This window comes from Lepidothrix coronata, unplaced genomic scaffold (assembly GCF_001604755.1).
Source record: "Lepidothrix coronata isolate B3197 unplaced genomic scaffold, Lepidothrix_coronata-1.0 Scaffold28, whole genome shotgun sequence".
Lineage (NCBI taxonomy): Eukaryota > Metazoa > Chordata > Aves > Passeriformes > Pipridae > Lepidothrix > Lepidothrix coronata.
The window spans coordinates 5,387,855-5,402,793 of NW_016690208.1; the positions used below are offsets into that span (position 1 = coordinate 5,387,855).

Here is a 14,939-nt window from a genome sequence, read left to right on the forward strand (position 1 = left end):
TAATGTTATATTCTAGTGACCCTGAAAGAATGTCCTGCTGGTATTAATGTTTTGGGTCTTTAAAATATTGACTGTTGGCATTTTTCGTGATAGAAGTTTTAATGTCTGCTCTTTTCATAGCAATAGTTGTATTTTCTGATTGTAATTACTATGGAACCTGTAACTCCGAAGCATTTTGTTGTTTTATTCTTTAGAACTTTGTTAATGATTACAAAATTTAGTAGTTTGTGGCAGAGATTTGAACAGAGATAAAAGGCTCAGTCTGTTCAGAAAGGGCAGAAGTGGTTTCTCAGCCCAAGGTGGTTCAGTCAGTGACATGTTTGGGGCACTGAGCTGCTCCTACACCTGAGAACTTCCTTGTGCCCCAAACTCCCCAAGGCTCCCAGCACCAGGGAGCACTGAGGGAAGGATGTGACAGGAGCCACTTCCTGCACTGATATCCAGGGAATGTCTCTCACATTGGCTCTTTCTCCAGCACAGATCTTCCAGCTTTCACACTCCATTTAACCATGACACCTTTTTCTTTTGCTTATCCTTTCTCTCCATGGTGGAGCTTTGCTGAGTTCTGGCCGAAAAGCTGCCACTCAGATGCGTGAATAGAGCAGCACCTTCTGCTGAAAATGAAGCTAAAAGCCTGCTGATTTAAGTGTACAACTCCATCTCCCCAGAGACAGGCTCCTCAGAGGATATCTGCCCTGTTACTGCACCTTCCAGAGGGGACACAGCTGGGAGCAGAGGTTTCCATGTGGCACTGGGCACCTCAGGAGACAGATCACCCTTGGAGTGATTCTTGAGGAAGAAGCTTAAAATGGGTTATGCCTTCTCTTCCCCAGACTTGTGCTGGCTGGCAGGAGTGTTCTGCATGGACAGAACCCGGGGCTGCTCTGCAACTGGGCCTTCCTGAAGATCCCAGTTGTATCTGAGGTTACCAAATGAAAGGTTCATTTTCTCTCAGGGGGATTCTCCCCTCCAGGATGAGGTAACCAAGGCTGCCTCATTTCCACTTTGTGCTCGTGTCACATTCAGGCACATTTCGAAGAGCTGTGGTTCAGTTCAAGCAGCAAAGCAGCACAAAAGGGCTTTGGCAGGAGCTTCTGGAGTCGGATGATCCCTGCACTTGCTGTCCAGGGCAAGATAAGCTGCCTCTCAATGGGAACAGCCCCAGCCATGAGCAGTGACTTTGAAAACTTGCCAGGTAAAGCCAAAGGAACAGCAGAGCCGGTTACTGGGTATGAATTGTTATTCAGCCCTCACAAAAGAGGAGGCTTTGACAACACCCCCAGTAACCTTGGCAAACGGTTTTGTTAAGCAGGTCTGTGCCTCACTGGCTTTTCAACTCACAGGCATTCATTGCTCCCTCCTACATCTGAGTCTGTGTTCCAGAGGAGGGCTGGGAGGTGGCAGCTGTGGCCTCACGCTGAGCCTTTTCCCTGCTCCCAACAACGGGTCCTGCTCCACTCCTGGGGGACAGCAACCAACCCCCTTCCCACTCATCCCTGCAGATATCCAGCCCACAGCCTTAGAATGTCTCCTTGTTTGAAACCATTAGGTTGGAAAAGACCTTTAAAATCATGGAGTCGACTGCTGAGACAGGGATCTGTCCATCTCCAGCTTGGTCTTCTTGCACAGTGGGGCACTGCTGAGGTGGCACACTGGGCACAGGTCCCCAAGGATCATTTTGCAAAGATGTTAGCAACTAAGATGTAATTGCTGAATGTTTGGGGGTTTTTTAACCTGCTTGTACTGGAAAAGACTCATTTTAGGGCTATTAGAACTTTTTAAATAGCTGAAGCTCTTCAAGTTTTTATAACTCATTTTTATAACTCGCTTTTATAACTCACATTCATGATTGCCAGGAGGTGCCCTGGGCTCCTGGGTCTCTGGGCACAACATGCCAAGGGTAACGTTTGCTTGGTGTGAGCAAGGCCTCATTAATGCTCGTGATGTCACTGGCATCATTCTCAGACTGAGACAGGCTTTGTCACAGTAAAATGATGTGTTACCAGGAACAACACAAAAATTATGCCTACACTTTCTTCTGGATGAACAGAATGTTATTTGGAAGACTGGAATATTGTTCTCACAATGTCCCTTGGCTGTGCTTGTTTACACATAAAATATTTCCACTTTTTCCTATAGATCTTTAGGCACCTGGTAGAACAGAAAACAGACTGGACTCTGCTGACTGTAATCATTGCCACTGTCCATGAAGGAGGAAAACCTGGTCCAAACAGGCCAACAAAGGAAATCCTTTGCTCTGAAATAAATCCAAGAGCAGTTTTATCACCACATTTATACTGCTTCAGACTCAGACTTATTGCTCAACCTGGAAATACTCAATTATGATAAAGGCTCAAAGCTGATCTGTGTGGCTGGTACCAGAGAGATGAGGGGATGTGCCCAAAGTTTTACAGCAAACTAAAAGCAAGGGTCCTCTTGTTTACAATTGCATGTCACAGTGTAAAATAAATGCCAGTGTGAGTGATGACTCCATCTGTCAGGAGGAGACACAGGAGTTAGGAAGTGGTAGCTCCAAACTTCCCCAAAATCAAGTCTGACACACTGAGCACAACTGGAGCCTGGTTATACCAGCTGCTGAAGCAAACATCCTACAGCCAGTAGGCAATTAGATATTCCTTCTTCTTTCGTCTCCAAACCAGCCATGGAGGGGAATGCAGAGATGCTCTGATTAGACAGAAACAGAAGACATTTAATTTCCACTTCCTTCCAACAATTTCTAAATTCCTTCCTTGAAGAGTCAGCTTTCCAAAACTCCACATTTTGTGTTCTCCTTAACCTCATGGGTATTCCAGAGAACATTCTAGCTCCACTTCTCTTTCCACACTCATTAGTTCAGTGCTCTTGGCTCCTTTCCTGGGATTTGGTCTAGCACAGCCTCTGCCCATTCAGCCATTTGACTGAAAATCACTTCCCTCTTCACTTCTGCAGTTTTCCTTTCAGTGCCTGAGCAATTAAAATCCCGAGTGATCAAAGCCCTGGTCTTCCAACTGTCCCTTGCTTTTCAAAATCATGGCATGAGCTCCTTTGCCTCCCTGCCTGAGCTGAGCTCAAACAAAGAAGGTACAACAATTGCACGATTGTTGGGAACTGTGAACACTGCCTTAGCCAAAATATTGACATCACTGACTTACACACTGAGGATTAATTTTTACTAGGGCTGTAACTACAGATCAGCAAATCATTTGGATGTCATTAAAATCAAATTGGTTGTCACACAAAATCATTAGTCTAAATAAGTATTGCCTTTCACTTTCCTGTCTTGATCTCTCGATCTTAGCTATTCTGCAGCATTCCTGCACTATTTCTGACTCTCCACAAGGAAAGATGTCACAGGTGTTTATTCTTCCCTGGCTCTAAAATATCTGTATTATGTATGTGCAGCATCTGTTTCACGGAAGAATACAAATTGTTTCTCTGTATATCGTTTGTCCTGACTCAGATGTTCCTCCCAGAACTGTGGATTCCGTTCCCTCGACAGCCACGATTCCCCGGGCATTTTTAGTCCCTTGGGATGGAGGGAGGCTGGCAGTGAGTCACTCAGCCTGCCTTTGTATCCCCACATGCTGGGATGTAGAATAGGCAGATGATACCTGCTCAGGACTCCTCAGCCCCCAAACTTCTCTAAATCCCTCCTGCCCCATCGGTGCCACACTGCAGGGTGAGGAGTGAACACACCTTCCCGTCAAACACGGGCTCCTAAACCCGGGACATGACCCAGAGCAGGTGGAGCTCTAACAGGCAGTGCCATGTGCCTGGAGTCACAGAGTGGGTGGTTTTGTGGGGAACGTGGAAAGAGGGAGGTTTTTTGTTTTGGCAGCGAGTGGGTGAAGTATTGAAGTTGTAAAGAACATCGGGAGCGTGGGGGTGAGGGGGGAGCGGAGGGTTTGCAGCTCTGTAATTTCCACCGGGGCACAGATCTCAGAGCCGTGTTTAATGGGGGCTCTGCTTAAAACAAATAGATGGAAATGAGTCTTTCTTCTATTAATATGGCCTAATCCTCGGGAACAGTGCTCCAATGTGTTTGCAAGGCACAATTACCAGAGTCCTCTCGAGCTGCTGTGAATTCCTCCACGCAGAGCTCCGTGTTTTCCAGCCATTCATTTGTCCGCCCACAGCCCGGAGTACCCGGCGGCAACAGGCAGCTCCAAACACTGCTCACAGGACTCTGGGAACAGGGAGCTGCTGAGGCAGGAGCATTGCCCAGGGGGGCCCAAAATAGAAAGCCCTGCCTGCCTCAGAGTCCTCTGGCAGCAGCCCTGACAGACCCCAAATGCACTAAACGTGCTGTAGCTGTTCAGAGCAATTCCTGCCTTCCATTCTGTGGAAAGTGTTCTTTTGAAACAAGGCATGTTTTAGTGCCTTAACTGGAGCATTTGAATCATAGGTTCAAAGTAAAATGGATCCTGAAGGCTGGATTTGAAGGATTATTTCAGGGTTGCTGTTACAGCAATATGAATTTACCTTTCGGAGGCACAGCTTGGTTTAGTTGCACATTGATAGATTTTTCTGTTGGTTCGGGGACGTGCGTTCATGAGAAATGAAATGCTATTTTGTGGACATGTCTTCAGAGAAAATGAGGTTTTTATTCCTGAGCCAGGTGATGGAGTCTTCTTCCTCAGCCCTTGTGCCATATCATTTATCCAAGAAGTTCAAAGCATGTAAAGCAAGGAGGTTTCAGCTCTTTTCCTGCACGATAAGATATATTTCAATGTCAATATTAGGGAAGACTGAGGCACAAAGAAGAGTTATGGGTTGTGTGAGGTCTCAGGGAGGCGGTGGCAGACCCAAGGGGCAGAATGAAGGTGACCTGAGTTGTGCCACCCTGCTGTGTCTGTCAGCTGAGCCGGGCTCTGCTGAGACACTCCGGTGTCATTTACCGGGAGAGTCCAGCCAAGCCGGGGCTCGTCCTCCAGCTCGTTTGCAGGAGCTGTTAAATGCCAGCTTAGCAGCAGTCCTGGCTTGGCAGAGGAGGGAAATGCAGGACAAGGTCCCAGCCAAGGGCTGCTGCTGCTGCAGCAACTTCCCAGTGCCCGGTGCAGCCACAGCGCTGCCTCCCCGTCAGGCACGGGCTGGGCTATTCATCCACAAACAGCCTCCTTCCTTCCCGAGGCAGCCCGGGGGACACGAGGGAATGGCAGAGTTTATTATAAACCGAGTAAAGCAGCAGACTATTGCTGGAGGAGATCCAGGGTTATAAAAGATCGGAGCGGGGGGAGGAGGAGGAGGGAACAGGACATAATTTGTGTTTGTGCGTGAGGGGGTGCAGGCTGGTGGCTTCCACCAGGCATTCCCCAAACCCTCAGGACCTTTGCCTGGTTTTGGTGGGATTTTCTGCAGTGCAAGCCGTGCTGTGTCAAAGCCCACTTACTTTTGATTGTATCAATCATTCTCTTTATGCAGCAACACGGCTCGGAGAACGCTCGCAGGTCCTGCTCGGAACGAGCTGCGCTCGCTGCCAGCTCAGCCTAGTTACTGCTGGAACTTAGTCTGGGGGATGGGAGAAAAAGGTTGCTGCTACTTTAAATATAATGCATTAAGAGGATGCTGGAAAAAGGCCTGCATGCTGTAATACCCAGCCATCGAGTTGGAAAAGGAGCCAGATGTAATACAAAAGAAGAAACACAGCCTCTTATGGATGCTGCACTAATTCATAAATCAGGTGAATCAGCTTAGGCAACTGCTGTGTTTTTATGCCTCTGCTGCATGGAGAACTGCATGTTGGATGCTTTTATTTGAAGTAATGGAACCAGATAATCCTTTGGACCAGGACAACTCCAATGGTAAGAAGTAGAAAACATAGAAAAGAGAGGGGGAAAAAAAAGGATAATGAAAGAGTGTCTGAGTTTCCCATCCTACTAAAGCACAGGGATAGGCTCGTGTTTGTACTGTCTTCTGCATGGCTAAGTGGAAATGAATGTGGTGATGTGCTTCACATGATCTGAGAAATCCCTCTCTTTCCAGGGGCTGGAGACAAAATGTAGTGGGCTGAGATGTGCCCTGGGAAGCAGAATGAGGCAGAACTGACCTGTCTCCCAGGCAGTGTGTGCAGGGGAAGGGGGACTCTGCACTCCCCTGGGTCAGTCTGGGGGGCTGTTTGCCCCTGGGAAAAGGCTGGAACTTGGTGCCGTCTGTGCTGCCAAAGGGAGCGTTTGGGAACAGACTCTTTATCTGCAGAGAGCTTTCCTCCAGGCACTGCATGAGTAATTTACTTAGGAGGATATATTTAGCTAAGGACCACATAAATTCACCCTGGAATTAAAGTCCATGGTTAAAACTGCAGCTATTCCATGGATTTATAGCGTTCCACATGCTGATGTTCTGCTCTCTGGTCTGTTGGAAGGCAGACAAAAAAGCATAAATTGGGGGGAAAAGTTGTTTGCAATTGCATATCTTATTTCTCTGTTAGTGGAGAGAATTGGCTGCACCGAGGACAACAAATTGTTCCTGTTTATGAAAACAACTTAAGATGGTGGGTTTTTGAACAAATTGATTCTCAGCTCTTTAATATGCGTTGGGTATATTCTGAATACAGTTTGCAATCCACCAAGTATTGCACTTGCTACATGGATATTGCTCAGGAACCAGTTCTGTGTTTCCCCAGCAGATCCTCTGCTGGCAACTAGAGCTTCAAGTGGGACACAACTGCAGTGTTAATGTCACAGGGACCTAAAACTGTGTGGAAAGAATGTGGTTAAGGGAATGAAGTAACATTTAAACTATGGGAACAGTTGACTGGGCAGATAGAAGTGGGCAGCACTGCCTCACTTGGGGCTCTGTGCCATTGGAAATGGAATTTAACATAATCAAGGACAGATTTCTGGGGTTTCAAAGGATGATATTTCCACGAAAATATTAAGAGAGGAGGATCATGCTTTTCATTTCATTTTTCTATCCTCTTTCATATGTAGTTATATTAATTCTTTTTTAGAAGAACGGTATCTACTTCTCATGTCTTATACCTCCTCTTAGACCACTAAGATACAGAATTAAATCTTATTTTCCCTACAGCAGGAAGTTTTAGGATTATCAGAGAAGTGCATGCACAGTTTGAGCTGATGTTGACAAACATAAAAGCCACTGTTCTTGCCCGTTCCAGCATTAGAATCTGGACTTCAGGAGTCACAGAGAGTGTCTTGGTTCTGTGGGAAATGCAAGTTCAACTTTATTCTCTCTAATAGGTTAAAATGGCTCACTAAATTTGGAATGCATGTTTTAAGATACACAGGTTTCTCATTCTCCTCCTTGCAGACATGTAAATATATTCTGTCACACTGTGTACAAAATACTCTAATAAGTGGGAGACACTGGGAAGGCTCATAAACTGGGAAATGAGAGATAAATAAATAAGCACTGCTGGTACCAAGGATCTGAGAAGAACCTTCTCTGCTTCCCCTTCCTAACTATGTGAATCCCCATCTTCCTTTTAGTGTTTTTTAATTACTTTGATTTAAACGACCTCATTGTAAAACAAATGGGCTGAACCATTTATTGATCAGGAGGTCAATGGTTTAACTGTGCTGCTGCTGGAGCTGCAGCACTGCAGGACTGAGGGTTCAGCTGCTCCTCTGATATTCCAGGCATCGCTGTGCACGAATCCAGGACGTAGAATGTCCTCAGAAATGTGCCAGCAAAGTGCTGTTAAGAAAGATTTGCCCCTTTGAGGATGTTCCCTCCTGGAAGCAGCCCCTCGGTCCCTCTGACCGTCCACCCTGCAAGGAACTCTCTGGCAGTTTGTGTTCCCCTCCCTGGGCTGCTCATGAGACAAATATTGATGCCTTGGGAAGTGACCACAACTCCTGGGCTTGCTGTACAAGTGCCTTTTGGCCTTCAAGAATATCAAATGCAACCCCTTTCTCTGGCTGCAGAACGAAATCTGCTCTTTAATTCTTGATCTGCCTGGGGGTCCACGTGTGTTAAACCACCTGCCTTAACACTCAGCCTCAGTTCCTTCTCATTGCCAGCGCAGTCAGTAGTTCATTAGTGACAGGAAAAGCTGCTCTGGACAATTTGTGGCAATAATATACTTGAGAGTTGCTCTTTTTTGCCTCCTACAGCCCTTCCATTTGCTCCCCGAGCTGCACAGATCAGCTGGCAGGACGTTGGTGGAATATTCAAGGCTGGGAAGCTGTGTCTCATTTCTTAGCACATTTCTTGATTTCTCCTAATCAAATTAGGCTACCAACTGTTCATGGAGAGGCCTCTTAGATTTGTTATTGCTTGTAACTGGAGCAGGGAGTGACCACTCATTTATCTGGGGCTGAGATCTGAGCTGTGATAGTTGTCTTGACAGAACAGACTTTGGAGTCAAATCCCAGCCTGTGGGTGCAAAGGTTGTTGGGTTTTTCTCTGTGGTTCTTCATTGAGCTGCAGGGTTTTGACTGCTTTGAACACATGGCTGCTCTCCATTTTGGTGTTTGGGACAGGAGGTGGAAGTTCTGTGACCTTTCTGCACGTGTGGCTGGGTTAAAGACTCACATAAAGCTACAGGTTCTCATGTGGATTTTTAAAAAAATCATTAGAACACCCACTTTCTCCTCCCCACCCCCAATATTTTCTTTCCATTCTCCGAAATGCAGAAATATAAAGAAAGATTATTGTCATTTGGTGATGTCTCACAGCTCTGACTTTCTGAAGTGTTGTTTTTAATGTGCTGGCATGCCTTTACTTCATTCTTTTCACAAAAAAAAAAGAAAAAAAAAAGAAAAATTCTTGGAAGAAAAGTGCTGAAGAATGTGCTGATTCCAAAACCATAACCCTAAATTACCCATTTCAGAGGGATGACATATCAGAGCTACAGATTTCTCTTTTCTACTATAGCCACTTGCAGCTACAAGAATAAAAGACAACTCAGCAGCTTTCTGCAAGCTGGTGAAGATTTATAAGATATTTTATTTGTGTACAAACTCTGGAGTACCAAATATCTCTGAATTATTCATTCATTGTGTCTTCTAATTGCTCAGATCTCAGTTTATACAGCTCTAGTCAACACTGGAACCACCTCTGAGCTTCTTTCTTTTCTGTGTCCTGACAATATTTCTTTGTGATTTAGTTGTTAATCCTTTAAGAGCACAAGATTTTTATTAGACAACCTTTTGAACAGCCCTGTAGACCAGATCCCAACTGCTGCTTTCGGTGGAATCATGTTCCCTACACAATAGGTGTGAATCACAGATGCACATTTTGTGCCACAAAGAAGTGAAATCAAGCCATTGTGCTTTAATAAGACAATAATTACAGCAGATTTTCTTCAGTCTCTGACATGCACAGTGAACCAGGTGAATTACTTGGATGACAGCCAGCCTTGAACTTTGTGTGCTGCTGGTAATTTAGATTCTTGCAGCGCCGTTCCAGGGCAGCTGTGACATCCTGGCCCCAATGACACCGCAATGTGCAGGAAAATCACACTTGGTAGAGAGCAAAACAGAAGCAAGGAGTGGGAAAACAGAATATTTTTTGTGGATCAGATGTGGTTTGTTAGCAGAGTTGTGTGGCAAAGCTCCAGGGGAACAGGAGAGCAAGGACTCAGCAGATTGCTGTACAGTGGTTTGTAGATGCATCCTACAATTTCCAGGTTGGGAATTAATTGTGGATAACTGTTCCATGCAGTCGCCTCCCTTCTCTCCCTGCTGAAGTCTTTAGGAGAGGGTAGAGCCAATCAATAAATGAGCACCCTACTGGATTATGAGCACACAACAGGGTAGATCCATCCACATGGAATCCTGAAGGGACATTCAGGGACTGGAATGTAACCATCCAGACTTGGAGGTGCTGGGAACAGTCACAGCAGTGTCTTCATGCTTTGGAATAAAGAAAAGGGTCCTTTCATAGTCAAGCCAGTCCAAGGCCTCTTTTATATTCCTTCTAAAAGAGAGGAACTTCAAAGCAGAGCATTGTGAGGAAACCTCCCAGATCCATCTCTACAAGACACCACCACGAGCAGTCCCTCCCAGAACTGTGTCCAACATCAGCCATGGCTGGAAGTGAATCCAGTGTAACTAAATGGAATGGAAGAGTGCACAGCCAAGGGATCTCAGGGGAGCAGGGATGAGGAGGAATTCAAAGCATCCATCTGACGTATCAAGGTATTTATAGGTCAGAAGCTTTTAAATTCATGAGATTCTGGTGGCAGACAGCAGAAACTGGAGAAGCCACAGAAGGAATTGTCAGTTGTTAATGAGATCCGAGACCCACATTTTGGCACAGTCAGAGTCAGGTGGGTTTTCTGAGACCTTTAATCCAGGGGTATCAGGATCCCAGGGATGTAACTGAGCTGTTGGCCAGCACCTCCCCCTTGGTGGTGCCCACAAAGATTGATGGCCTTTGATGCTTCACATCCATGTCCAACAAACCCCCCCCCACATGTGAGGGGATGAGGAGCTGCTCCCCCCCAGCCACTCCACTGTTCCCCACTGTCTGACCACGAGCTCTGCCCAGGAGATCCCTCAGTGCACACACGGGGTTATCCCACGGGATAATATTCCCATGGAGATGTGCTTCCTCCCTGAGCATCTCCAAGGAGCCAGCACATGGAAAAGCTTGAACTGCCAAGCATTCCTGCTGCTGGCCCAGGCTCAGAGGCCCAGCAGATGCTTCTCTCAGTGACTCAATGATTTTGGCTGCTCTGGAGCTCAATGCAGGATCAGAAAATACCTGCTAGAATGAAGCTGCAAGAAATGTTTGTTTTCCTCCCGGATCTAGAGGTGCCTCTAGTTTTGTTTGACACCTTTAAATGCTTCTCTGGCTGTAGCTGGAGGTTGGTGGGCAGCTGTGGCAGATGGAATAACTCGAGCCCTTGTTCTTTGTGCTGGAGCTTTATGTGTGGGTTTGTTTGCTTAACGTTGGTGGGCATGGCCTGGCTGATGGAGCAAAACGATGCCCCTGGAGGTGGGTCCTGCCCTTAACCCTCGGGAGAAATCCTGATAGTTGGTGTTTCGAAAGTAGGAAAGTAAGATGCAGAGTTCTTTTATTTGGTCCAGAATGAAGAAAAAAAAAAGCCTTAAAATAATAATAGTGAAAGTTAGAGCAGAGTTCAGGATATTTTATTGTCTCTACAACTGGCTCTCTATTTGCAGAACCGCTGTCAGAGCATTACTCATGGCAGGGGGAATATCCCTGAAGAGCTTTTCACAGTCCATGTGTCAGACAGGAATGCAAAGGATCAATTTACAGCCACAGACAAAGATCTGAAAACGTCCAGGGGGACCCGGGAGAATGTTTCTCACCCCAGATAGTTTCAGAGATTTAACTGATCCCTCTTTCCTGCCCGCAGCCTGGCTGCAGCTTTCCCAGAGCTCGGCAGGAGAAGCGGGCTGGGAGTGCCGGGAGAGCAGAGCAGGGGCTCGGAGCACACGGCACCCCCGGGCAGCCCCTGCCCTGCAAAGCCGAGGAGCATTTCAGCGTGTTTGGGAAAGCCCAGCAGTGCACGACGGTATTCCAGGGAGAATCCTGGTGCTGTGCACGTTTCCATGAGTAACTGGCTTTGTTTAGCAGCCCATCCTTTGCTACCGGGCTGCAGCTGTCAGAAAAACCAGGCACTGACTGAGGAGCTGCGTTTGAAAGTGCTCTCTGGATGGGCCGGTCTGGGAGCTACACAAAGCACTTGGAAGTAGTTTTCCAGCTCTGTTTGGCCAGGTTTTGAGTAATGATTATACTTCCCCTGAAAGCTGGTAGTCATTTTTAGTTCATTTATTCTTAACATGCATTTCTTTTATTGTAATTTAAAGTTTCCTGTTAAACTTCAGGCAAAACTAGAGGATGTATTAATCTGCTTAGGAAAGACAGCTTTGAAATGAACCTTTCTTCTTTTTATATCATTTGCAACAAGATCTGTAAAGTCAAACCTTAATCTTAGAAACTGATACATTTATTCAGCAAGGGATGGCAGGAGGGGTTTCCCTGAGTTGTCTGGAGGAGCACACACACAGTTCATCCTTTTTTTTGACTCTTACAAATGTTTGTTGTTTTCAAGGCTGAAGAAAAAAAGAAGGGAAGATTTAATTTTCATGACTTCTAACACAAGATGAAGAAATTTAAGACACAGAAAACTGAAGGGATTTAGGGGCAAAAAGCAGGTGCACTGGGTTGAAAGCAGCGCTCGGTGCCGAGGCTGCTGACCCGCCTGCCCGCGCCGCTGCCGAGCCCAGAGAGCCAGGTTTTCTTTCCCTGCTTATTCATTTTCTGAGTCATTCATCTTGTGCTATAGCTATTGAAAACTGTAACAGAGTCTGGGAAGCGCTTGGCTTTCGAGTGCTGCCTCCTGATTGGGCTGGGGAATGCTGCTGTTGGGGAATAATGTGTGAATACCATCTGCTCCCGGAGCCGGCGGTGGATTCTGCTCCAGAGGCACCTTCAGCCGGGACTGCGGGCAAGGGGAGCTGTTTGCTCTCCCTCCTTCTTATCCAAACTTTTAGTTGTCGCTGGATTTCCTCTCTGTTTCCCTGCTGAACTTTTTGTGTGCTTTGCTCAAGGGCCGAGGTGCTTCTCCTGTGAGATTTTGGGGTTGTTTTGCCTTTCTTTTTCTCCCTGCGTGGGATTCCTGCCGGGGTTCAGCATGTGCAGCAACCCGAGGGAGAAATCAGGGACTTGTGCAGCTGGTTATTGCAGCACCAGAGTTCACATGGAATGTCTGAGCTGCTCTGAGAAACTGCTTCCAAAGATTTGACCTGCTCCTCCAAAGGTAAGCAGAGAAGGACTTTGGAATTCCGGGGTTGACTTTTTCCTTGCATTTGTTTTGTTGGGAATGAACGTGTCTCCTTTGCAATGTACAGTCCCCTTGTAGCAGAGCCTGGGATCAAAGGCTGGGTTTGTCTCTGAATTTCTTTAATGAGCAGAGTTGGAACAATGATTGTCTTTTGCTCTTTTGTGTAGAAATCGTTTTACAATAGGTCTTAACACAAACTTTGTGCAGTGTGAGTGTGATTGTAATTCAGGACAGCAGCTGTTTTTTGGGTTTGCATCTTTATGAAGACAACTCTCTCAACTCTCGTTTTCCTGCTTATGGGATCTCTTTCTCAGCCTGTTACCTCAGACCAAACACAGTTAGTTTTCAGCAGTCTGGATTTCCACTTCCAGAAGACAAGATGTAGTTTGTGAGCCCCTGAAATCCTGCTCACAGTGACCTGCTGGGGCAGCCTCAGTCCCTGGGGAGAAAACTGGAGCCATTCCTTCACCCTCAGCAACAGGCCTGGCACCACTTGCCTGTGGCCACTGGGAGCACATCCTGAACTTTTGGATGTGACTCTGATAATAGAGTTATAATGTCTGTTCTGAAGGTTACATTCAGTCAGACTCTTCTGTCTACACAGGGCAAAGTTAGCCAAGGGAGGACGTGAAATGTTGATGTTTTGCAGAATCTCAGCCCTCCTTCCTGCGTCAGGTTATCCCATTTCCTGGAGTCTGTTCCAGGGAGGAATCTGCAAAGCCCATTTCTGAGACTTTGCTGAAGGTTCGTTGTAATTTATTTTTGGTACATATCTGATTTTTGGCTTCCTCTCTCATGTTGGTGTGCTGACTGTAGGTGTGTAGTACATATGTGAGCTGCATGTACTTCTGTGCCTTCCAAGAGAAATGTTTAGTACCTGGAATTAAGGGAGCAGGGTATTGATGTGACTGATACTTGACCCAACCCAAACTTTTCAGATTGAATCCATTTCAGAGAAACAAGAGCAGGTCTTACATCTCCTGTGCTTTCCTGCACTCAGGCCTGTGGAGCAAATGTTCTGTAGTACAGCAGAGAGCTGTTGCTGTCTGCAGTGTCACTGAAAAATTAGCAGTGAGACATCTTTTCACTTAGTCATTTGTCTGGCAAGGTGCCAGATCATCAAAAGCGACTCCTTTAACGAGGAGAAGATTTACTTTGCTGAAGCCTGAATCAGGGAAACTGTGGCAGCCACAGGAGGGATCAGGAGCTGGGCTCCCATGATCCTTGTGGGTCCCTTCCAGCTTGGGCTATTCCATGGTTCTGTGGAGGAATGGCTGGGTCACACTGAGGAGCAACACCAGGACAGTCCATTGGCTGCTGTGCTCCCTGGGAACACGGGGTATGTGGATGTATGGATTAAGGTCTCACTGTGCCTGGTGCAAGCCAAGTGTGTGCCTCTCATTGCATGGCTGCTAAAAAAGCCTTGGAAGGCCACGCATGCACCAGGAAAAAAGGGATTTTCCAGTAATCACCACATTTCTGGGCGTAGAGAAACTATTCCTCATTCATTGCTGCTGGTAATAATAACAAAGGTCTTTTTTGGTGGAATTATCTTGTCAGGAGTAGGTCTCCCAACCTGTCCCTGGCCTAGCCCTGATGACTGTAGGGAAGTAGCACAAGGATTATAATCCTGCCCTTGGAACTCCAGAGGTAGGAGCACTTCCATCCCAGAGCTGGCAGGAGGGTTCTCAGCCCTTGGCAGGAGAGACCAACAGCACATGGGGCAGTGGAATCCAAGCTCTGTAATTCCATGGAATGTCCATGTGCACACTCCTGTCAAACCCCAGCTGGCTGCAAAAGGGTATTTATTTTTTGCTCAGCTTTTTCTGCCCCATCAACCAGTTCCTTGGTTCAGGGTAACTGGGAGGGATGTTCTTGCCTGGGCAGAGTTGACTGGTTGTAACCCTGGAGAGAGAGATTTGCTGCTGGATCCCTCCCAAACCTCCCCCAGCTCAGCACTGGGCAATCTTGCCCTTTAAAGCACTTTTGGTTTGCCTGCCTGTGGCTCATACCCTGGGATGATCATCAGCACTGCAGTGTTTGCCCTCTCTGATCCAGGGAACTTCTGCCAGGTGAAATGTGCTGCTTTCACTCACTTCTTTTACAGGGGCACTGAATTAGAAGTGCCTTGTCCAGGGTCATGCACAGGGAGCTTTTATCCTGGATTGCAGTGGCACTGGATCTCCTGTGTGCCTGCTCGGTCCTTTGCCATTCTTGC

At 46.7% G+C, this 14,939-nt stretch overlaps 1 protein-coding gene and 1 long non-coding RNA gene across 7 annotated transcripts in view; one reads left to right on the plus strand and one right to left on the minus strand.

Moving 5' to 3' along the window:
• Positions 1 to 14,939, plus strand: part of DAB2IP (DAB2 interacting protein) — a 196,069-nt gene that overhangs the window by 22,081 nt on the left and 159,049 nt on the right. The window contains exon 1 of one of the 6 annotated variants that reach the window (XM_017810159.1): positions 5,227 to 5,801. The exons of 4 other annotated variants lie outside the window; for them this stretch is intronic. In XM_017810159.1, coding sequence (XP_017665648.1) covers positions 5,744 to 5,801 — 58 coding nt within the window. In that variant the 5' untranslated portion in view covers positions 5,227 to 5,743. Of the gene's footprint in view, positions 1 to 5,226; positions 5,802 to 12,348; positions 12,698 to 14,939 lie in introns of those variants that run through there. One more of the 6 variants, XM_017810160.1, reaches the window with a different exon arrangement.
• LOC108494994 lies at positions 4,589 to 5,487 on the minus strand. Its single transcript, XR_001874001.1, has 2 exons — positions 5,390 to 5,487; positions 4,589 to 4,707 (listed from the first exon to the last, which is right to left on the minus strand). It is a non-coding gene; the product is annotated as an uncharacterized LOC108494994 (long non-coding RNA).